Source organism: Augochlora pura, chromosome 2, assembly GCF_028453695.1.
Source record: "Augochlora pura isolate Apur16 chromosome 2, APUR_v2.2.1, whole genome shotgun sequence".
Lineage (NCBI taxonomy): Eukaryota > Metazoa > Arthropoda > Insecta > Hymenoptera > Halictidae > Augochlora > Augochlora pura.
The window spans coordinates 23,085,092-23,109,615 of record NC_135773.1 but is presented as its reverse complement, the minus strand read 5'-3'; the positions used below and the strand labels follow the sequence as shown (position 1 = coordinate 23,109,615).

General features: G+C 41.7%; 2 protein-coding genes and 1 pseudogene across 7 annotated transcripts in view; 1 reads left to right on the top strand and 2 right to left on the bottom strand.

The window, feature by feature from the left end:
• Positions 1-20: 20 nt before the first annotated feature.
• Positions 21-2,352, bottom strand: Kaz (E3 ubiquitin-protein transferase Katazuke). Its single transcript, XM_078190163.1, has 5 exons — positions 1,762-2,352; positions 1,169-1,571; positions 792-1,107; positions 258-567; positions 21-181 (listed from the first exon to the last, which is right to left on the bottom strand). Exons 1-5 carry the CDS (start codon positions 1,798-1,800, stop codon positions 80-82), a joined length of 1,170 nt encoding a protein of 389 aa, XP_078046289.1. The 5' UTR covers positions 1,801-2,352; the 3' UTR covers positions 21-79.
• A 1,299-nt stretch (positions 2,353-3,651) lies between these two features.
• Ctbp (C-terminal binding protein) overlaps positions 3,652-24,524 on the top strand; it is a 46,329-nt gene continuing 25,456 nt past the window's right edge. For 4 of the 6 annotated variants that reach the window (XM_078186920.1, XM_078186902.1, XM_078186885.1 and 1 more), the window contains exons 1-7: positions 3,652-4,034; positions 21,769-22,212; positions 22,323-22,610; positions 22,692-22,880; positions 22,973-23,062; positions 23,190-23,346; positions 24,074-24,251. In XM_078186920.1, the coding sequence (XP_078043046.1) occupies positions 22,015-22,212; positions 22,323-22,610; positions 22,692-22,880; positions 22,973-23,062; positions 23,190-23,346; positions 24,074-24,251 (1,100 nt within the window). In that variant the 5' untranslated portion in view covers positions 3,652-4,034; positions 21,769-22,014. Of the gene's footprint in view, positions 4,035-20,768; positions 21,204-21,768; positions 22,213-22,322; positions 22,611-22,691; positions 22,881-22,972; positions 23,063-23,189; positions 23,347-24,073; positions 24,252-24,524 lie in introns of those variants that run through there. The other 2 variants (XM_078186911.1, XM_078186894.1) reach the window with 2 other exon arrangements.
• On the bottom strand, positions 7,472-12,058 carry LOC144478311 (uncharacterized; annotated as a pseudogene).

The following is a 24,524-nucleotide window of genomic DNA, read 5'->3' as shown; positions in this document are numbered from 1 at the left end:
ACAGTATTAAACAATAAACATTCAGAATAAAAGAATGATATATTGCGTACAGTACAAGTCGTTTCTGATTCGGTAAACTTTACATAACATAAATTTTTTCTATCTTCTTATATGGAAACACTTCTTTGGTTTTCGGACAAATCACAGTACCATTGTTTTCTTGAGCCATCTTTTCCAATGCCTAAAACAATGAATCGTTTGTTACAGTATAAATGAACAATCGTTCCTTTTTCTCATCTGTAAAACTTTCGACTTACTTGTTCTCCATATACATATCCGTTCGGCATCATCATTGGATGGTTATACTCATTTAATGGTTTGCCACTAATACTGCAAACAAGTTTGGACTGTGAACAATGAGCAAAAGGCAATGAGGCAGCTAATTCATTAAGAGGTTCGTTGCACACTGGACAATTCGGATTTCTGCCTTCTTTATTTGCACTATAACATTGATGTGTTTTCAATGCTGATAAACCAGCTTGCAAGGCTACTGTAAAGACACTCTGGCTTGCTAATTGGAAGAGTCTATAATTTTCGTGTCTGAATTGTTCAATCAATCTGTCCCATCTGCAAATATTGTAGTCTTATTGAAACATCATCATGTTGGTAATACCTAAAGTAATTTATTACACAATAGTTGCAATTATAATGTAAAGATAAATGAAAAAATTAGGAGTTGGTCAAAGATGAAGTAGAGTAAGAAGCTTAAGTATATTTATCATCTATAATTAACAGATTGAACCATAAAGATGGTTGATAAAATTCAATGTAAAGACAGATAGTTTGTGTACCTTTTCTCATCTAACAGATCTTTATATGGACTAAGAGATGTATTAGCTGGAAATGCCAATTGACCCATGCAACACTGAATCTCGTGTAACTCTTGAAAATCATCATAATTAGCAAAACATTTTCTAGCATGCTTAACAGCATCAAGTCTCCTGTCTGCTCTCACTAATTGTATAAACTCCTGTACACGTAAATTAAATTCCATAGTACTTCCTAATTTTCGTAGCTTAGATCGATTGTCATGGCACCATCCAACACATCTTGCAGTTTCATGGTTTGCTAAAGATTTTTCAACTTCCCTTGATACCATAAAAACATCTAAAAATATGAAAATATAAGGTGTTTGCATATTACAAGCACAATCACGAATTTTACATACCTATGTTTGTTAAACCTCTAAGTTCACTACTGTCTGCTAGTTTTGTTGCAGTTTTATAGTAACCCTTACGAAGAAAATATTCTATCAACATTCTATCAAGTCTCTGTCGTCGCCATTGGTTTACAACGCTTGGAGTAGTATTAGCATGTTCTTTCAAATGATCCAATCGTCTTTTGCAGACCATTCCTGCTTGCAGCTCCTCCGCAATAGATTCTTCTGCTTTCCTTTTCAAAACCTGAAGTTTTGCTACAACACCTCCTAATAATCTACTTATTTCTCCTGCGGGAACGCCTGTCCCGTCATTTTTTAACAGTTCATTGGCCGCTGCTAATACATGTGAACCTTCTCTATCTAAAGTTTTCTGAGCTGAACGAAATTTCTTATTAAGTAGTTCGTAAGGAACCTATAAATCAGATATTTTGGAAAATTATACCATAATATTAAATTTTGCGGATTATTTAAAAAAAAAAAATGATTCAGAGTAATTAATAATAATGTTTCGTTGGAGGTGACGAAAAATTGCAAGTTGTTCTTTTTTATTCGAATATGAAATGCGACGGTTTTAAACATGATATGATAAAAGGACTAGATACCTTTAACGTTGGGTGCTCAAGGCTTTTAACGTCTGACATATTGGTTATATTCAAACTAAGCGTGATGCTGTGTTTAAAAATCGGAGCAAAATCACATCTATGATACCGTATTTAATATGTTCAATAATTACGTGTTATTGTCGTCCATTTCGAGTCTGACACATAACCGTCTTCAAGAATTGCAAAAGCTGTTGATTTCTTTTAACAAAGATAATCAGCAGTTTGTTTACGCATGATGAAAACGTTAGTGTTATAATGTAAATCTAGATGGCTCCATTAACGAAAGAAATAAGGGATGATCCTCAGGTTGAATCATGTGATTCAACAACTGGTTAACAATTAATAGTTATCGTCTTCGCAAAGTGTGAAACGTCTTTCATAACGCGAAACGATATTTAAAAATTGTGTGAATCATTCGTATCGTTGCTATAGGTATTTAATTTTGGAACAGCGATTTTATTTCGAATATGTATGTCTTCTTCCACCTTATTCCTACCAATGGACTTTGGTGCTTTCCATTGGTTACCGGAATGCATTAATTTTTAGGTTCGACCAATCGCGAAATTTGAGCGTGTAACTCAAGTGCAACGCAGCTGAAAAGAAAGCGGTAATAACGTTCGCGTGGTTGAATGTTTTGGAAATGTGCATGTTTCTCTCGTAAGCATCTCGGAAATTTTTAAAAAGGGTGAGTGGTCTCGTATTTCTTATTACGATTAACGGTTTACGGTGTACATTGGTAAAATCATCGAGGATCGCACGTGCAAACTTCTGTTGAGAAAAAAAAAATATTTCGATTCAATAACCTGTCAACGGTTAAATGTAATTTCTACGCTTGCCGATTCAAAACGATAATTAAATGCGAGATTTTTCTACGGTTTCGCCGACACAAAAATATGCAAATTTATTGCAAACGTGATACACTTTAAACCAGCGGTGTCCGAAGTTGTGTCCCGGGAGACAAACGGTATCCCCACTACCGTGCTGCGCGGCACGATAGTGGCGGTCTGCAACGAATACAAAAGAAACTCCGAAATTGCCGCGTATGATTCAAATCATAGTAATTTACATTGGTACAGTTCTCTTCTACAAATTCCTATATTACTTCTGATAGCTTAAAGTTTCCGTTTGTTTTTCCTTTTCCATGTTTAATTTACATTGTAATATCCAGAATAATCAGGTGCCATGCTGTAACAGACTTATCTATCTTTTAGCTCTTATGATTACACGAATGATTTGGAATCTTAAATATACAGTTGGCACTAATAATACCTACTACTTGTAACTTCTCGTTCGAATAACCGAAGTTCGTGTTAAGATAAATCGATTTAACTAGACAAACAAAAGAAACCATGCCGAATTTGCATTTGTCTGCGTGCGTAATTCTCAAGTGTTCATATAAATCGAATAACACACGCGTGAATGTGTTAAATATGAAATGGAAACTATTAGCATGTCGTAGGTCGCGTGCGCTTTACTCGCTCTTGTAATTTCGCGCGCAATTTTCACCATGAACGCTGTCGTGTCTTTGCCAAGTTCAGCAAAAAGACATTTGGAAGGGGAAGCCGGCGCGCAAGGGGCCCCTACCGTGAACAGTGCACTGCTTTAAACGCACGACCGTAGAGTGCAAAGAACTTGTCGGGTTCGTAGAAAAATTTCAAGCGTCGAATCCATTTGAGATAAGTTACTCGATTTCTTACATAAAATGATAAGAAGAATTGTGCCAATAAGAAAGGGGCTTCAATTTATTATTTTTCGAAAATCTATGAAAAATTCAGCCGATATTTAACCGTTCGGCAGTCAGCAGTGCCAGATCGGAACGGATCGGTGATCATCGGAAGTGTTCGGCCGCTGACGGAGAGTATCGGTGGCGCGCGCGAGTCACTCGGATGGCCGGGGGCCGCCATTTTCCTCCAGTGAGGGAGACAGTCGCGAGCGTAGTTCCGCGCATTGTCGACCAAGTTTTTCGTCGAATCGAGGGATTTTCGCGAATAACTGGGGCGTCGGGCGGGCGCGCGTGACCCCAGTGCCCGTATCCGAGCAAGTATCGTTCCACGGGAGGCTCGAAGTCACCCGTGGACGCCGGGAGAACCGTCCGTGTGAATCGGAATACAGAGCCCGAGACACCGCGCGTATACTCCCGAAAGAGACACATCGTAAGAACGCCGTGTGAGAGAGTGAATACAGTTTGGTGATCGCAGTGTAGCCGGTGAAAATACACGAGTACCCAGGAGTACTGCGGGCCGAGGAATATAGGGGAGAATCGCCTCCGACAGGTTAGTAGTGGCCCTCGCCGCGGCTCCAGTTTTTCTCTCGCCGAAGAGCTCAGTGTACGCCGTGTGCGTCGCTCGCGCGGCCCCTGGTGTGCACGGTGCATGCGTGCACACACGCACCGGAGAAAATTCCGCGGGTTCGTGCGTGTGCATTTGTATATGTTTCTATCTGCCGTCCGTGTGCGTACCAGTGTACGGTGCATACGTTAGTTCTTCGTTTAACCGTTTCACGGCTCTCTGTGTGCGAGTGTATGACACTCGGTGTGCGAGTATGCTAACTAGTGTGATATGGCGGGAGACGCCGCGCCAACCGAGCCACGCGCCTTTCTTTTTATTCGGCCCTCCGCTTGCTCGCTCGCCGCTGGCCTGATTATCGTATCCTCTCTGACACCCTTAACGCCAGTTTTCAATTCTTCGGGACAACTTCCACGAAATTCCGTGGCCACGAGTTTCGCGAGGCTCGATCGCTGCCGGCTGGGCTCGTTCGAAACGATCACCTCTCTCCCTTACAGTGAACTGTGAAATCGTATCTTGACGTTGACCTTCGGCAAAGTCTTCGACCATTTCCATCGGAAATGGTCGCATGCACACGCTCCTTCTTGCATTTCTCTCGACCCGTGGCCGTCTGTGTGAATCGGCGCGTGCAATAATACTCTATATAATCTACAAGCTCGTTACAGATACGTTAATGCAACGGCGGGGATTGCAACGGATAATTAGGTGTCTCTCAATCTGTATTTCTACGCGCGGAGATTATAATCGTTCCCGTTTACTCGATATTACAGAGAATATCTTAACTGAATCTAATTCCGTTTATGTTTTTACTATAACGCTATAGCAGGTGCACGTGCGAAGGGAAGGGGGGGATGAATTTTCTGACATATTATCCCTCGAGTGTAAAAGATTGTTATGAAATATTGTTAGATGGCAGCACCTCGCGCTGTGCTTCGAAATAATATACATATTATTTACACAAGCAGAATTCGCTTTCCGAAATTTCCAATCGTTCCTCGCTCTGTACGTTTCCCCGCGTTCTGCGTATTTACAATGTATACAATATACAGGTTTGCACGATTCCCCCTTACATTTTTATGGATCGTGTAAGTGAAGATATTTGATTTATCCAGGGGCACGCTGGTGTGTAACCGAAGTGCCCCTGTAATAGTACGGGCTCCGATGTAAATCACATATTATCCTGCTAAGTGTACGTGTCATGTGGCTGACCGCCATTTGGATAGACGCTTCTAGAATATCAGTCATTTGTATCTAGCCTCTCTTCTGTCGACAGACCGACTTCTTTCACGTCTGGCTCCACAATGCACCAATTATCATGTGACGCACTTTTTATAGGAATACTTTGGTCCCGGGTTGCGGGGAAATTTTCTTAAATAAAGACTCCGATAACTAAGCAACGCGTTTGTACGAAAGCGACGGGATATCGTGTTTGTTTCAAAGAGCATCGTTTTTTTTTTAACGCAAATTTTTTCAAAATCATTCTCCGTTGCTTTGGGTGACACTGTTGTGTCCCGTGGTTCTCAACCACATCCATCAACCCCTACCGCACACCGCCTGCGAACCCTTAATAAATCTTCATACCGCCCGCATCCTTTAATTCGATACAACACATGTTTCCCTCTTATATCGTTGCAGATGGCTTCCTTTTGAATACCCACAGCTTTTTCTCAATAATGGTAAAAAAACCTCCGCGTCTGGTATATCTTATGCGTTATCTTTCGGCAATTGGAATATTGAAGTGGCTCGCTGTGTTTTTAACTTATATTATTTAACTTGTACCGACAGACATTGATTACACGCATTTTATTTATTTTTGCAAATTGTCGCGAGTGTACAACGACTGAATGGCTACGTTATGCTTCATCCGACAGTTATGATTCATCGATGAAGTGTACATACTCCAATTATCTGTTCGCAGAAAGGAAAAATGTTTTACCCAACCGTGCCATCAACCGCCAGTGTCATGTTTACATGACTTCTTTCGTCTTTACCAGCTGATATCAATTACCGAAAATTAAACTTACCGTTTCTAAACAATATTCCCTATTAAAATTCATGGTTTCTGAATGAATGTCGCGTTCGGATTCAGCGCGATAACGATATTTCTTAATAACAATATTTGAGGGGCTAAATAATGGTAACCGCGGTTTCGGAGCAACAAGTACGTTTGCCCCTGCAGATTCTGCATACGAGAGTTCTTGAAAAATATCACCGTCTCCGTAAACAATTCGATTAAAAAAATGTACTTTAGATTAAGCCTATCGTCTGTGACACCTAAATTGTCGTGTTAGGCCTAGCTTTCCAAGAGTTCGATGTTCTTGCTCGGACTCGGTTAACAAGCTTCCGTTGGAAGTGATAAAGCATGCTAACGACCTACTAATCTGAACTACAGGGTTCAAATGACTGGAACATATTGAAGATCGAACACGTTTCTTACTAATGACTTCCAATTGTACGGAAGAGAAGTGGGGGAGACATACGCAAGCCCCCGCTAAAGAAGAAGCATATTGAGACAGTGATTGTATATTTTTGATGCAACTTTGGTAGGATCTTAACATACGCTCTCTTCTGAACTAGCTTTATATTGGAGGGGCGCAGCACTCAAAGTTGGGCGTGATAGATATCTAAACAACTTAAGAACTACTTCAGCTAAAAGGACCGTCTAACTACCGAAAATTGTGATTACGCGCCATTTACAAGCGATCTACTTATCAAAACGTATTTGAGATATCTTTATCTGTTTTAATTTATCTAGTAGAGCACACCCGTGCCGGCGGACAAAAAGATTGATAAGACAAAACACTTTCTAACAGAATTCATGTTAAAATCAGTCCAGCGTGTTCTCTCGCGAGAGCGCCGGAGGTGTGCTCCACGCGTTTTTGGCTTCGATCGTAGTTCGAAGGCTAAACGATAAGTCCTAAAGGACATCGGCGTCGGGGCCAGGGTTGTTGCGTAACTTTCGCCGAATTTAACGCGAATATGGAACGAACGAACGTCGCGCACATTTCCCTTATTTTGTTCCCGGAGCGATGTGAGAGGTGCGCGCCCGCGCGCCACATGCACGTAACTTACTTATTCATCGTTGATTGTGTCGGTATTTAAACGAGCTCCCGTTCTGGCCTTACGTAATTTGCTGAACGCGCGGAGAGCAACGGTGTACGCTCGGTTGCTTATTCAGCGATGTTGTGACCTGTATTCACGTCGCGACACTTCGCTGTTTCTTTTTAACTGGAAACCCACTCGCAGCCGGCCGGCCCGCGGATGTGTATGCGCGGCGTCTTGTATATTTACGTTTTCCTCATTGGCGCCGCGTAAATCCATCTCCCGCGGCCGTGCCCGGAGAAAGGAAACGAGCAGACGTGTTATCCTTCGAGAAAGTTAAGTCGTTCGGCTTGACGAAGGAGGTCGTCTCCGCGCCACCACCGTCACTGACCGACAGAGTCTTCTTTGTTTTTTGTCTTTCTCTTTTCAGCCTCTTTTTCCCCTTTTTCTCTCGCACTTCCGACGAATATCTTCGTTGCCGAGCCAGCCGTCCCCCCTCCGGATTAACTCATCCTCTGATTGATCACCGTGAAACAGAAACGTCACGGTAGCGTTTACAGCGAACGTGAAAAAAACCTCGCGCTTTGCATATCCGGCGAAATTTACCGAATAATGGAGAAGGGGGACAACGTACCGTTCCAGAATTCCCGATACAACTATTTATAGGAAATCGGTGAAACTAGATTAGGTCGTTCAAAATACTCTGTTATAAACAATGTATTGTTTACTAAAGAGTGTAAACAAAAATCAATGTGACCGAGCTGCTGCCATTATTATTATTATTAATGCCCTCAGCATCAACGTAAACAAAGTTTTCTTAACAAGATCTATTCAGAGTGCCGTCGCCGTGATTTGTTCCGAACTGTTACACGAAATTTATTGTAATGGATTCAGCGTTGAACAATTTTAGCTCTCTTAGAAATTTTTTTTCGTTCCAATTATTTCTTGATTCTGCAAGAAAGTAGTTCCAGCAGAAATCAAATTGTAAAAATAGAGACAGATCTTACCGTGAAAGAATTTTACATCTTAAACGCGTACACGATGCGATTTCTTAGCGCTCGGCATTCGCGATCATGCCAAAATGCGGCGATTCAATTTTGCCGCGACACTTTGTCTACCAGAGCCGCGAATCCCGGCATAGCGCGTAATCGGGTCGAATAATCGCCTGTCGATGAGCATTTTATCTAGAATTTTCGTGGGCAACAGATTCGGCGGTGTGTTATCAATGACTCATGGTTCAGGGGGGAACGACGAGGTCGTCAAGGATCTGTTATTGTTTGTCGAGTCTCGTTTCGCGCGGAAAGATACGCGTCCCGCGATGATTGTTTATCGCCTTCGAGTAGCAGCGTCGTCGCCGCCTAAACTCGACGGCGTCCGTTTTAAAAATGTAACAGCGATGGCGGCCGCGGCGCGGCGGCAGCGGGCTTCATCGCGAAAGTATGTACTCGGCGTATACCTATTAATCACAGCAAACTCGACGATCGAGATAAGAGCACGGCTTGGAGCGTTTGCAGAACCCGCTTGATTATATTTTCCCTTTACCGGACGTAATGCGCCGAGCGAAATTGATTCGTTATACAACTTGCATAAGTCTTGGATATGGGGTACAGATGTGTCGGGCACACGTAACTGCCTATTTGGAAATGTTATCTGCCTGCACTGATAATGGAACGATAATGCGAAAAACGTACGGTTATCTCTCCCGACGATCTCACATTTCTTTCGGTATTTATAGAATCGAGTACCGTTACCGACATTAATATTCGGATACCGTGCTGTCTCCGATTTTACACCGCGCAAAAAGGAAACAATTTTTTTCGTTAACGTATGCGATATTGTAATTGAGAAATGAGGCCGTTCCGCGTGCATAAAATTCACATTGTTTCATATTTATATTGGATGTTTCCATTATTTTTTTTTTTTAAATACAGTGGCGGCTCCGTTATCCAAACATTTATTTTTAAAATATTGTGACAGCCAAAACGTCTTATTAACTAATCATCGTACCATTTAGATACGTTATCGTCTAGTAAAGAACTTGAATGAAATTTTTAGATAATAGAATGTTTTGGTATCGGTATATTACAAAGGTAATGTTCCGGATGCCGAGAGTCTCTGTTCGGTTCGTTTAAACATTTTCGAATATTGAAGATAATTTTAGCTGAATGTTGCAAGAGACAGCAGCGAAGGAAATATTCTGGTACTATTTGAGCTTTATTTATGGAATCGTTATCTTGATGTAACTCGAAAGCGTTTTGCATCTCTTATCATACGTACGTTTTTCAAACGAAATCTTTTCGAGAAGTCCAAGTAACCGATCTTATCTATAATATCGCCGACGGATATTAATGTATATTCGGTACGATGAAGATAGCAAGAACGTTGCTTTGTCGGATCGGACTGAGCTAAATACGAAATTTTTGGTGAATAGTGTAGTATTGGGAGAAATGGTGTGAAAACAGAACACGCGATCAGAGAGACACCCGTCGTCGCTTCTCTTGTCTTTCGACAATTTTTGTCACGTAATTGCAGCGTGAAATAGTCGCGCAGCGAAAAGAGACACAGTGCACGCTGGTCAGATGAGGAGAACGCGCGAAAGGGAGACGGAGGAACGGCGGTAAAGGGGAAAAAGTGTCCCTGTCTCGTACGAGGCTCGGGTGGAACCAAACCGCGGCGGTTATTATCGATCTCTCGGCATCGTTACACTTCGTCCGGGATCCGTACAAGTGCGGTAAAAGGCACGAGAGAGTGGTTACATCGATTGTCCACGGGCTACACAGAAGCGACGTTCTACATGCTGCTTCGAAACTAAGTAACCAGAATTTTTTTGGTACACCAGAGTACCGTACAGTGTCCTCTCTAAATAGAAAAACTTCCCGTTTCGTTGTGTAAACAGTCTTTAAGTATTAAACTATTAAAAATAGTTTTAAAGCTAGCTGTTCCTTGAAATTGTAAACAAAATATCATTATAGAAATATTAAAGAATATAAAACTGGACATAGTCACGTCTAACTCCTATTTCAACTTTTGTGTAGGTGTAATTTTGTCGACGGATGATTATTTCCTTATCCCGGCAAGAAAGTTTCTCTTAACAAAGTCGTGTCTTGAAACATACCCCCGTCTTTAAACGAAGCATTACCGCTTCCCGCCTTTGCCGTCGCCACTGTCCAAGTTACTTGGGATTCTATACCTGATTTCCCGTAACGAAATGGAAAATGCCCCGGGGGAATGCGTGGAGCGTACTCTCCCCAAGAAGAAAGTCATTTTTAACAGTTTATGAGAAGTACCCCGTTCCAGGATTAGCCCTTGCTAGGCCTGTAAACGTCCGCCGCAAACAAAAAGTAGCTATAACTCATAGGAAACCGTACCATAAATTTGCTCGTGAAACCTTTCTTCATCCTTCAGGTGAGGATTGAGGGTTCAGGTATTTTCCAAATTGAGGAATACGGCTGTTTATTGTCGGAACTTTCATCCGCTCCTAGACCTGGAAAAACCAAGCAATAGTACACAGCGTTTATTCGGCAACTTTCTCTAACACTGTTCTACTAAATCCCACAGTATTTTAAAAGAAACAATTGAAGCAGCTGTTGCCTCCCCCCCCCCTTTTCCCTTCGAACTCGGATAATTGTCTGTTATAAAAGTCATAAACTATAAAACAGGTAAAAGTGATCGAAACGATAAATATCGCTTGTAGAATGAAAAGAAATTTCAGAAAGTCTTTCGTGTAGCTCTTTCCTAGGGATTTGAATCGCCGAGATTCGATTGTATATTCCAGCGAAAAAGTTCGATGTTTTCATCAACTAGCATAGGAATCAGAGTGTACGTTGAATCTGGTTGTGGATGGGTGCTCGACAAAGAGGAAAGGAGAGGGAAAGAACGATCTGGACGTTGTAACAGGTGCCCCCACCCGGTCCCCTTGTCCCCTCTCCTCGCTTCGATGCCTCTCTTCCTTCATTGTTCTCTTCAAATTCGTTTCGTTCGTCCCCGTGTATATCTTACAGTGTTTCCTATCCTCTTTCACTCGGTCGCTACTTAGCCGCTTTTGTGTAAGGCTAGCAAACTGACCTGTCCCAACTATCAGGTATGCCGCGATCTATCGGAGCGTCTACCTCCCGACGGAAAGGATCCGAGAGGCACCTTTTCTCTCTTTCCAGTTTTCGTTGTAAATTTAGACGGCCTCCCGCCGATGTCAAAATCACGCCGAGGCTTTCTAAACGCTTTCCACAAATTTCAGAGCTATAATTGTGTACCGTTGACAGAAATAAATGAACAACAACCACGCACGCTGTGCAAAAATTCCTAACTATCTAATAATATAAATATCGCGCGCTATCATCCAAAAAAAATTGGTTCTCGCAAATGAGAAAGCGGTGCCATATAAATTCGCGTAGCAATACATGCTAATTTCTGCGTAATCAGTCTGCAGAACGATTGAACCGTTACGCGTGCATACTGATCTGTTTTTCAAGAATAAGGGAAAGCATAATTATTGCTGTGCTATCGAGGCTACAAGCTTGATTGATTCCTACGGTGTGGCGGACAATGGAATGAAAATATAGATATCGCTATTCGTCTCTGCCAGTCTTGCGGAAAATGGACACGAATAGCTATAATAGTAGATAAATGCACATGTATTACGTAAATAACTGGAAACAATACGTTTCGAGCACGCAAAAGTAATAGCGCCATTTATTACACTTAGGAAACTCGGCCACCTGTGATCACGCATATTTAACGCTGACTTGATCATGACGGAATAGCATCTCCCCCCACCCACGGACTCTCAGTTCCTCGAACTTTTAAATCTGTGACGACATTGGTAACGACCATCGCAAACGGAAATCGTTTAATGTCCTGAAATTTACGTTGTCCAAATACCAACCGGAAACGTAATCTTGAGGCATGGCCACGAATACTGTGTTTACCGCCGGGTCGTAGAAGGGCTGCAGTATTGCTCGCGTTTTACTCATGGATCGCGCAGCCTATACAGGGTGTCCGAAAAAGACATGATTTCTGAGGGCATTTAAAATAACTCTTTCCTCAATCGAAATATTGTTCGCGGTTTTTATTAAAGAATTATTAACAAATTATTCGTGTTGAATAATTTATAGAATTTATAGAAAACTTGGCTATTTAATTAGAGATCAAAGTAATTCTAAAAAGCGTCATTGCATTGATAGAAGAAGGGTAACTTATTATTAGGCTGTAAGAAAGTTCCTTGCCTTGCATTTCTACAACAGTTGTCTTCAATAAACGAAACTCTATAAATCGATAGTCCGTTATTGTTTAGTTGGTTACATTTATCTATTTCAAGGCACAGAAATTAATGTAAGGAAGCTATTTTCCAGGATCCGTGAATTGTAAACGAAGCAAAAGTCGGCAGGTGCAACCGGGCATTGTCCAAATGAAACACGCCCCGTTCGAAGCTCGGATACAATAGACGTTTGCTATCGGTATCAATAAAACCGGAGCGAGTATTGCCTTGCGCCTAACGTTCCGATGGCACCGCCGCAATTCCTCGATAGCCGGTTCCAAAATAGTTAATTCCGCGAGCGCGGGATCGCGGGGCATGAACGGGCTAAAACAAACAAAGAGACGCAACTTCCGGGTTAGGGGGAAAAGGAAGAAAAAAAATAGGTTCGTCCGCGCCGAGCGACGCGATTTAGTTCAAACGTGAAGTACGACCTCGGGATAATGGGGGTAGCGCATCGCCATTGTAAACAGACTTGGAAGCAGTAAGCAGCTCCGGGATTTAGTTCGATGTGTCGGAGGATGAGGACAGCGGGAGGTGGTTGAGCGAGACGGGGAATCTGACGGTTGGGATGAGGAGAGTTGGAGTGGGGTGCGGAATGGTGGTGCCGAGAGGGGGTCTGGGAGCTGGGGGGAACGTGTCGTGAAGAGTGGGGCAGACTGTCGAGGGTGGGAAGTTGCCGAGACATCGATCGAGCCGACCATTGCTTGCCACACTCCACTACTAGGAGTCAAGATGCCATATCCACTACGAGGAACTAAACTCCATGAAACTACTCTCTGCCGCTCTCTACGCACTTGTCCTAACCCGCCGTGTAACTCTGTATTGGTGTGCGCCGCGCGCGCATAGGTCGAGCCGACGGGCGAGCGTACGCGACCGTTGGAGACGACCGGAACGACGGGGAACAAGAGTGATCGAGAGAGAGAGAAAGATATAAAGAGGAGAAAGAGGCCACAGGAGAGACTGAGAAGACGCGAGAAGCGACTTTTTTTGTCCTCTGCGTACGTATTACGTAGCGAACGAGCAACCAAGAGCGTAGGTGTACGAGTACGAGGAGAAACAAGTGTACAAGGTTCACTCATGGTTGTTCCACGAGAATCGCGCGCGCGGGGAATAAAAAGAAAATCGTTTGTACACACTTTGCTGTCCCATGAAGTTGTCTATACAGGGTGCTCGGTTAACTTATGATTTTCCAATGTTATTTTCAGTCCGACTTATTAAAATCGAAACATTGCGATTGGAGATTGCTCGGAGAGGGCGTTAAACTTTAGAAATGTTTTTGTTTCGGAATGTCTAAATTTTTACCAGCTTCAATAGAGCTCTTCGGGTCATTTGACGTTGCTGCGAACCGTGGCGGGCGTGAGGCAAGTTATAAATTGGTGCTCTGATACATAGACAAACTTGTTCCCATTGTAACCATCGTGGGTAATGGGTTGTAGCTCATTAGCTGTTACTAATGGATTAACGTTACTTTTACAACCGTATTGGTCATCTTACTGCACTGATTAAGTCGCTGTAGTCGACTTGCCAGGCTTCTATCGCTGAAAGCCGTCTACTTTGATAAATTGAAAACACTCTATCTTCTTATTATACGTGGTAATTAATACAGATAATAATTTCAACTGTTAAACATTTAGGTAGGACAGTTGTAACTCTGAGTCAAAATATATCCAACGGTTAATGCCATTTATGTTCTTTGTGATTCAGATAAAGATTTAGGAATCATTTAAGGTGCTATGTTTTCTTTGCGATCATCGACCTCGTACTTTCTGCCGAAAATGATTTTTGTCAGATCGAATGGCGTGTTGCAAATCGAACAAGTATCGCTCTTCGTTCCGCCAGGCGCGATTTAATCTATGAAGCACGTACAGAACGGGTGCGGAAACAATAAGAAAAGTTAGTCGGCGGTTTATGTGGAAAATTCTGATTCAGAGCGGAAGAGGATATAGGGAACCGTAAAGAGGGAGGGGTTGGCAAAGTCGGCAGAGTGTGTGTAACTTTGAAACTTAACAAGGGTATATTCATCGCGTTCCCTGCCATGAATAGGGGACATGAGCTGGCACATGTCTTGAACGTACTGGTATTGTTCTTTTTTTGTATGGTGCTCGATCGAGCCCTTCTTGACCTAACGGTGAAGTCATGCGAATGGACGATCTTCGCGCAGTCCACCACTGAGATAGTGAAATCGTAAATTAAGTGAGGCGTGAAGAAGGGCACGTGTGCGCAGACAGAGAACGCCGAAAAGGAACTCTCGACAAACAAGGGCACCTTTCCATTCTTTCTCTGTGTGTTTGCCAACACTGACACTACCGTCTTGAGTAGCTGGAACGAGGGTTTTAAATTTCACAACACTCCATGTCAACGGGAACTATACTAACAGCAGTTTACCATCCTGATATCTCTACTATTCATCTAATCAACCTTTGAAGTTACTAGATTTCGTTAGTGAAAAATTCATTGAGAAATCATTAGAGATGACTCGTGAATTCGTAGTAACTTTCAAATAAATAGAATACACCACGAGGATAGAGAAATATTTTATAAAAGTTCTTCATGCCGGAATAGGAGCAAGTGGAAACAGAGTACAGAGAATCTCGCACCACTTTCAGTCTTTGTAACAACTCAATTTTCGCAAGAAATGTTGTATAACGCTTTCTCGTTTTCTGAACCCCTTAACTAGTTTCTACAGAATAGTAAAGTATCACAATGAAGGGAAAATACCGGCTTCCCTCCAATGGAATGCGAAACGAAGATTAAAAGTTCGGATTTCAAATATGTATAGCTGTTAACGCGAGCCCATTGATGTGTGTACAATATACAGTGTGAAACGATTACGCAAATATTGTTGAAATTAGCTTGGAAAGTTTAGCGCTGCTCCGTCTATCTAGCGTGATGAGTCACTGGGCGAGCCAAATTGATCAAGTGTCACCCTGTAAAAGCGCCGAGGTATTAATGCGTGCACCTATATCGATCAGTGCGTAACAGAGAAGGGATACCGGGAGTCCACGTTGCAAGCGCGCGTTGCATGTGCATCGACATTCGCAGTGCCGGGCGCATTCTCAAGGCCGGCTGAATTCACGGAGTTCGAGGAATACTTTGTCCGACATCATATTACTTTCTCTTCCATTTCTTCGTTCTTAATTTCCATGTTGGCTCGTTTCTGAAGCACAAGATATCATGCTTTATGAGATATTATCTTCAGAGAATGTTTACAGGGAAAGTATAATCGTGGCCCTGCACTTTAATAGTCCTTTCAAGATTGACATTTCACGGTTTAAGCACATCCGTTCAGATATTAACACTATATTTTTTACATTACTGGAGGCGCATTAATTTTTCAATCCAGTTGTTCCAAAACGGCATTTAGGAAGTTTCTTTTTCTCCCCCGAGCCGAGGGAACGCTCGTAACTTCTTTTCGAGCCACATACGCGAATCGCGAATGATAGACCTCCTCGTAAGTACCAACTGGACCGGTTTCTTTTTTTGCTCGGTCGTGCCATCAAAGGAGGGACAGTACGCGACCACGGCGACTGGTATCAGTTACAAAACGATGCTTACAAGCTTCCACGCGTGCATGTGCAAAAGGGTGGAGGAGGAGAGGGGCATCACGCGAAACGTTAAACGACCACGCGCTTTCCTCGGAATTTCGCAAACTTTGTCTCGGAATTTCGATCGGTGCCCGGAGTGGCTGAAGGAGTTCAGTAGAGTGGGGGACACATCCTTCTTCCTGGAGCGTTTCGCTGAACTTTACGGGTCTCTCTTGCCTTAGCTGTTTCCGAGTCACTTTTACTTTTTACGGTTTCACGCGTGATTCTCCGCTTCGTTACCCGAAAAGCCACGGCTTCGATTCCCACTGCGATTCCACGAGCGCTTTTAGCTACCGTACAAATCAGCACTGACAAATTCTTTACATCCCCGTTCGCAGTCACCGCGTTTTATCAAATCGAAAATCAAACCGATAAGACTCCTCCGTTTCCTTTCGATATCCCTTTCACTCGCGCGTCGCCTCTTCAATGCAGAAACTTGGGAACGCGGTTCGCTCACGGGGTCCCCACACGTGAATAAGACCCGCGGTATAATCGAACGAGAGCAATACTACGGGGCCGATCAATGGCGATCGATTTCCTGCGTGAAAACTCTCCTGGAACAGTGCTAATTCCAAAACACATTACTTATTCCTGTAGCACCGACGGAATCGGTAGGGTGGCCAAGACTGCGCGAAGCGCGCGGGACGAACGGAGAAAGAGAAAGGGAAGGAAAAGGGGGAAGGGCAAGGAGAGAGAGAAGAGGATGGAGGGCAAGCAGGCAGAGGCAGGCAGGCACAGGCGTTGGAGAACCGAAGTTTCGCTTTAGGAGCGGAGAACTTAACTGAGTTAACTTTGCTGCCGAACCAAACTTTCCGCCAACTTTAAGTAGTCGCCTTTCCTCTCCCTCTTCCCGGCTCCCTTCTTGCACCCATGGCCGTTTGCGCTCGCTGCCCGCTGGAGAGACGAACGCGGAGGCGGAAGGTACGGAGCAACAGCCCCTCTCCCTTACCCCTTTTCCGACCATTCCATCGTGGCCAAGGATGAGAATGCCCGAACGCCGACACCGATACTCGTCATCATAATTGGACGAGTTTCTTCTTCTCCTCTTACCACATTCGTTTTTCTTTCTTTCCGTTTTTTTCAACAACTTAGAACAAACTCTCCTTGCCCCCCCCCCCCCCCCCTCTCTCTTTGTACCGGCGTTTTGTTTTAGCGCGCGCTCTTTAACAGATTATTGTTTCTCGGGAAGCCTTTAACCCTTCGTTTTTCGTAGATGTGAATAACAGTTTTTCTTTAAAGTCTGCGATAGGTTAATTGATCACCTTCAATCTTTAAACGGATTTGTGATGGTTGATAATGGGTCGGTATATCGCTGTTACCAATTATTAATGACGTTACTTTTTAAACACAGTATTTTAATTTTTACTCGTATATACCGCGTTCCGATATTTTTGAAAAATTAAAATATATTCCACTCGGTTATTTTGGATACGAGGAAATGATGCACTGCAGTATTTGCAACACGAGCAAAATTTCGTCCTCGTCATCACCTTCGATTTACGCGCGCGTGTCCGAATTTGAACATACCAAACAGCTCGTGAACTCTCAGAAATAAATGACCCTAGAAAACTCATTTGATGTCGTAACCGTCTTTCCGTCAATAGCTTCTGTTTTATTTCCGATAAAGGACACTTGTTTTTGCTTGGCTTGCTTGATATTTCATTGCTTCGTGTAAGAGCGTGTTTTGCTGTTTGAGATATCAACTGGTTTTTATACGGCGATAATGTCCCCGTCGTGTTCCAAATGTAGTGTCGAGTCTAATTGAATGATAATAGCTCTATTTATGTATGGACGTTTCTACGCACGAAGATAAAACAGTCGCAAATCATCTATTTTGTTCGTTTCGACACACGAATTTTATCAAATTTAAATAACAAAACCTTTTACTATTCGAATGAAAATATTATAAAAAATACAAGAAATATAAGATAGAAGATATCCAGTTTACAGAAAAGATAATATCATTTGAGCGAGAGAGTTGTCAAACAAATCGACGCGTAGAACTTTTAATAGCATTTCTTCAGTCTATCACGTAGCAAGAGAATGGTTATAGTTTCCTTGAAACGTTCACATTGAAAAAGTTCCAGAAGCGTTTTATTAACGAACCTCTAACTTAATCAGCGTCGTCTTTCTTGAGACTGAATACCTCCCCACCCTGTCGTCACCTCTCTTCCCCTACTCCTCTGTGTCTCTCTTGGTAAAAAAAAGAGAAGACAAAAAAAAACAGGCGAAGACTCGCCGCGATTATTATCGCAAGCGAAGTCGTTTGAATTTCACGTGTCACTAACAAAAACCTAGTCACCTCTCTGCAAGTTTTGAAACAAACTTTACTTTATCGTGGCTCGATTGTAGGAAGGGAGAGGGAGCGCCGGCAGGACGAGCTTCCCTCCCTCCCACACCAACGGTTCTCCGCCAAGTAAAGTTGCTCCCAGGTTAGACAATAATTGGATAACTTCGCCCTCATAGCTCCCCGTCCCAACGGCAGCTTCAACGCCCCACCCTCCGTTCCTGTCGCCCTTCCTTCCTTCCCCCTTTCCTTCGCCAACCGTCGTAGCTGTATCTGTAACTCGAAAAACTCTGTTGCACACCGAGATTAAGCCGAAGGGTTGAATTCGACCGCTTAGCCGGAACGTCCGTTTTAAAAGCTCGATGAATTTTTAACTGATCCGAGAATGTCTTGATCGCTTCTCATACACTTAAACGATGCTTCCAAAACAACACACGCCTCTCGAAACTTGCGACCGGTCCGCTAATTTTCGTTTGTCCGAATTCTTCGAGAGCTTCTTTTGCAAGCCTAAGAATGCACATAGCATAGTGTTAAAAATTCTTGGCGCTAACTTTTCAAATGTCATTTTTTGGTAACTGTGTCACTTGATAAATTTCTTAAAAAGATCGTTAAAAGTTTAAGTAAATCGATTAGCCAAGAATGGCATAACAGTTCTTGATAACGCTGTTTTTGCTTGCTTAGAAATATATAGTACATTTCTGTTCGAGTTTAAAATACAATTTTCAATTGCGAACCAAGCAACTCGTGATCTAGACGTTACAAGTGAAAATGACCCAGATTTCCAGAGAAGCAGTGAATGATATTAACCGATATATACATACAGCTAGCAAAATAAAAAGATAGAAAAGTCCGAAGAACAGAGCGAATGTTTCGAATAACTTGTCCGTGTTACTTGAATGTATCTCTGTAATTCCTTTAACAAATCACGACTCAGACCGATGTTATTTTTGCCTCTGACAGCAAAGTTGCTCATAACGAGCAAATTCTTGGAACTCGTCCTCTTCGTTAAACGAGGCACTACTGTAGTTCGAACTTCGCGAACTACTCGAACAATAAGTTCCGATCCGAACTAGTTTGAACCGTTCGAATAATTCAAACTTTCTTTACAGAGCCCCCTCGCTGGAAAGCTAGACTTTCACGCGAAATTTCTACACATCGGGATTATAATTGATATGAAGGTATACCCCCGTTTGGAAGTATAGTTAACTATGCACGACCGTACGGTAAATACATACAGTGTTACGAGTCTCTTTCTGAGTGCACTTCCTCGACACATTGCTCTCCCTGCTACTAACCGTGTATTACGTATGATATACGCTGCCAGCTGTCGAACAAGGGCTTAATCTCGCTTCCTTGCCTCTCCTCCTTTTGATGATATGAGCTTACATTTTCGCTGAGTTGGCACAACATGTGCCCAAGTCAAAGTGCTTGGGTTTGCACTCCGCGTTAGTATCGCATCCTCGCTTTCGCTGAGACCAGCACCGATCTCATTTTGTAGCCTTCTACGCGGGCTCTCTGTTTCCGATTACTTGTGTCTATTGACCGGCAGATCAAACATTCCTCTCTTTGCCCGTCTTTCCCGTCACGGCCGTGCGTAAACGAATCTTAATGTGTATCATTTATCCCGTATTAACCCAATCACATGGAATGCCCCGCTTCGGTGGGCCATGCCCGCCGACGGACTTGTTGACGAAATCTCCGAGAACGTGCACTGGTCAAACAAAATTTCAATACACGCGCAGACGAATGTCAAAGAGTTTTTTTTCCAATTCACAGAAAAGGACCTTCGCGGATACGAGTTTCTTATCGGATACGATTCATCTGTGAGAAGCACTCGTTTAACGCACCTATACTGCATTCATTAAAATGTACATTATGTTCGGGTCATTAGAGACGATTAAATGATCTTCAACATATTTTTCAGAATCTAGCTCTATTATATACGTGTGTAAGCTTGTTATATAAAAGTACAGCTACAAATACAAGTTACATCAATTTTGCTTGAAATGATAAGCATATAATTTGTTACGAATTGATCTAAAGTGTCTAAAGCAATTTTAGTTTCATTATAATCTAAGATACGCGTCACAATGACCCGAATACGAGTGTAGCAATTTTAATATCATTCGGATATAATGAATTTACAACAACATGCGTATAGTCTACATTAAATGATATACAATATGTAATCTATATTAAATAAATGAAAGAGAAGTTGTATAAGCATGATGATTAAGAATGACAAGGATGAAATGAACCGTAATTTTCGTTTGTTATGATTCAGAGAAACGCTTTCGAGTTTGCGCTGAGTCCAATAAATATTTCGCATAGTTAAGCAAAGTATGCGTTATTTGCGATCGGAACGAACGCGAAGACAATCCATTCAGTAGTCTCCTTGTAAATTTGATTTATTTTTTATGATCTTGGTTAAGTATTGCGTGGTGACGGCGTCTGACGAGGGCGCCACGTGTCAGTTTCTCTACTTTCTTATGGAACTTCGCTGGTTCAGCATTTTTCCGTTCCGCCATATAAAAGCACCGGGCACTAAATCGACTCCGATCCAGCATATTTTTCTGTTTTCGTATAGTCGCTTGTGTAGTAAACGCTTCGGCGTAGACGAAATTTCGTTAAACGCATATTCATGGATCTGTTGGGTAGTTAGCTGGGATATTTGTCGTACGAACGCACTATGATTGGTTTACAATTCCTGCCGAAAATGGGCTGAAAATGTCGACCCACTAACCAACGCCAGGCTCTCTATTAACAGTTCCGAAAACATTTGCCCCAGCTAGTAATTCCATTCTCAATGTACGGTGTGATCTGTGCGATTCGTTTTTCCTCTGTTTAGTATCGAAGTGCTGGAAGTTTGTTCGTATTTTCATTTGGAAAAACACAGACATTGTGTTTCTCGGTTTTCCTGCAATTCCTGTGCGTTTCTCTTACTGTACTGAACACAACGCAGTGCGCAGGTTAAGCCGGCGCGTTTCAAGGTAACCTAAAACGTTCCGTTCTGTACACGCTGTTAGGTGTTTCGCATTTCGTGCAGCAAAATGTTCGGTTTAATTGAACATCGGTCTTTCCCCGTAACTCGTTGAATTATCCAATATAGAATATTATGCTCGCACGTGAAATAATAGCGATAATGCCTCCTATACCATGCTATTCTTTAACATGAAGAAATTCATGAAGGCGTCGAAATGTATGTTTATTATCCGAAGTCCGTAGTTTTCGCATTTTGCTTTCTTTGTGTTGCAAAGTTTTGGTAACAGTGGAAATCTACGAGAAAGTTTCACGAACCTTTTAATCCTTTTCTTTTTAGTAATGCTCCAATTATTTGCGAACTCTAAAACACCGTTTTAGTTAAGCTTATTCGGATTAGTTATAAAAAAAGTTTTGTTTATGCTTTTTATATATAGTTGATTTCCATAATTAAATTATTAAATAAACATTTTGTTATAATTTTTTTAATGAGTTTGATTGATGTAAATGGATTTGATATAATGAGGTAATTGATTATTAATGCGTGTATTAAATATTGTTGTTCAATGGTTTCAGGAGACGGTGTTCAACAAGTCGTGATGTGTTGGAGGTTCGGCGGTCCTTATTCAAAAACCGACCAGAAGTCTGTGTTACAAAGGCAATTGGTGTGACAAAACATAAAAGTGCAAAATTATACATCAAGACATACGAAGAGGCTTCCGTACTAGTGGACAATAGGACTTCCTTGGAAGAAAACAAATATTTTTAGTGACACTGAGAGTACAAGTGAAAAATTTAAAAATTGGGGGGGCTGTTTGACCGATGGACAAACGGAAGATGATGCCCAAACGCCCTCGAATGGATAACCTGAGGGGTCCTATTGCAAATGGACCCATTCAGACACGACCGTTGGTGGCTTTGTTAGATGGCCGAGACTGTTCTATCGAAATGCCTATCCTCAAAGATGTTGCAACTGTGGCCTTCTGTGATGCACAGTCGACATCAGAAATTCATGAAAAGGTACAGAACATATTTTTTCATTTGTGCTATTCAATTCTTTCTTTTTGTTTAAATGAAGTGTAAAGTTTGTTTGTAATATCTGTTAAAGAAAAATACCATTTATTTTGTAGGTACTAAATGAAGCGGTAGGTGCATTAATGTGGCACACCATAATTTTGACAAAAGAAGATCTTGAAAAATTCAAAACATTACGGATCATTGTAAGAATTGGATCTGGGGTAGATAACATAGATGTCAAAGCAGCAGGCGAGCTTGGCATCGCTGTGTGCAATGTGCCTGGCTATGGCGTTGAAGAAGTAGCTGACACCACCCTTTGTCTTATTCTAAATTTATATCGGCGTACATATTGGTTGGCAAACATGGTACGCGAAGGAAAAAAATTCACAGGTCCAGAACAGGTAAGAATTTCGCATTAGACATTTTCTTTGTACTTTTAAAACTCTAGACTGTAGCTAATTAAATTCCGTATCTTGTTTCAGGTCAGGGAAGCTGCAACAGGATGTGCAAGGATACGTGGTGACACACTTGGAATAGTTGGGTTAGGTAGGATTGGCTCTGCAGTTGCACTCCGTGCCAAAGCTTTTGGCTTCACTGTCATCTTTTATGATCCCTATCTACCGGATGGAATTGAAAAATCTCTTGGTCTCAACAGGGTCTACACATTACAGGTTCGATTTTAATTACTTCCACGAATAATAGCAACAAATATTCATATACAACGTGCAAATTTAGTTAATAAATTATTGCGTTTTCTTTGCAGGATTTGCTATTTCAGTCAGACTGTGTATCCTTGCATTGTACCTTGAATGAGCACAACCATCATTTAATTAACGAATTCACTATCAAACAGGTATTACAAACTAATTACAGTAAATTTATACTTTAGTTATTAATAGGCACAATTTTCGTTAATAATTTTGTTTCATAATGACAAATGGACGATATTCGTAATATTAACTCGCTTTAACTTCTTCCAGATGAGACCTGGCGCCTTTTTAGTCAATACAGCAAGGGGTGGTCTGGTAGATGATGACGCTTTGGCCGCAGCGCTGAAACAGGGCAGAATTCGTGCAGCAGCGCTTGATGTACACGAAAATGAGCCATACAACGTCTTTCAGGGTCAGTCTTCACAGTGTGAGTTTTATCTGTCCATACCTAACCCCCTCTCAAGTTGACTAATGTTTCCCTTCTCCATCCTGGTCCTTTGCTATCGGGTGATATATCGGGTACACGCATTAAATGGCATGGCTTTTAGAAATAATTGCAAGTGACATAAGAAATATTACCAGATTATTAAAAAATAATTAATATACATCTAAAAAGTAGTCCTAAGGTTCGTAAAATTTCTCATATTTTTATTATAATTCCTAAGGGATTAAGAAATATAATTACTCAAATCTGATACGTTCTTGAATTTTTCTTAACTCAGTTATACTTTTATTTTTTTTTTGCACTATCACGGTTGCGTAATATTTTTTGATCCAGTCACGTTCTTATTTTAATAACGTTCTTAACACACATTCCTCCTTCCTCAATATTGCTTCGAACGAACATCTTACTTGAAAGCACATCTTGGTTATTTATGCTGAGGTTATATTGTATATGATAACAGATACACCGAATCTATTAAAATATTGTCACGACCACATTTTCATAATGATCCATTAACGATGCATGGTATTCAATATTAATGAACTTATTGATGAATTCATGAATCCGCCTTATGCAAATACTGCACTACGAAATGCTTGTCTCTGTATTGCGGTCAAATTCGTTTAGTATGCCCGGAGCGCGTCAAAAAGGATCGGATCTTATTATAGTCATCGTTTAAAGTAACCGGTCCAATTTGTCTGTACCACAGGTCCTTTGAAAGATGCACCCAATCTGTTGTGCACACCACATGCAGCATTCTACAGTGACGCAAGTTGCACCGAACTTCGTGAGATGGCAGCCAGTGAGATACGAAGAGCTATCATCGGTCGCATACCTGACTGCTTGCGAAACTGTGTGAACAAGGAATACTTCCTTTCCTCAACTGGGTAAGCATCATTCACTTTAACAGATGCTATGTACATGTATATATGTATATGTATGTATATATATATACACAGCAGCATATATGTATATACACATTAACTATATATATATACATATATTGTATATATGTTAGGTGTTCAAATTCATTCGTGGCCCTCGCAATCAATTGTTACTGAAATTTTGTAACTGGGATTGCTAGGGGTTTTGAGATTAAACTGGCAACGACTAAAGTGAATGATTATTAACTTGTTTCAAATAGGGGATTTATTGTTAAT

What these genes read in the sequence shown, in the direction of transcription:
- Kaz (XM_078190163.1), bottom strand. Translation starts at nt 1,800, where the DNA reads ATGTCAGACGTTAAAAGCCTTGAGCACCCAACGTTAAAG. An exon ending in TTGAGCACCCAACGTTAAAG is followed by an intron (nt 1,572 to 1,761) that starts GTATCTAGTCCT and finishes TCTGATTTATAG; the next exon opens with GTTCCTTACGAACTACTTAA. An exon ending in GATCTGTTAGATGAGAAAAG is followed by an intron (nt 568 to 791) that starts GTACACAAACTA and finishes CAATATTTGCAG; the next exon opens with ATGGGACAGATTGATTGAAC.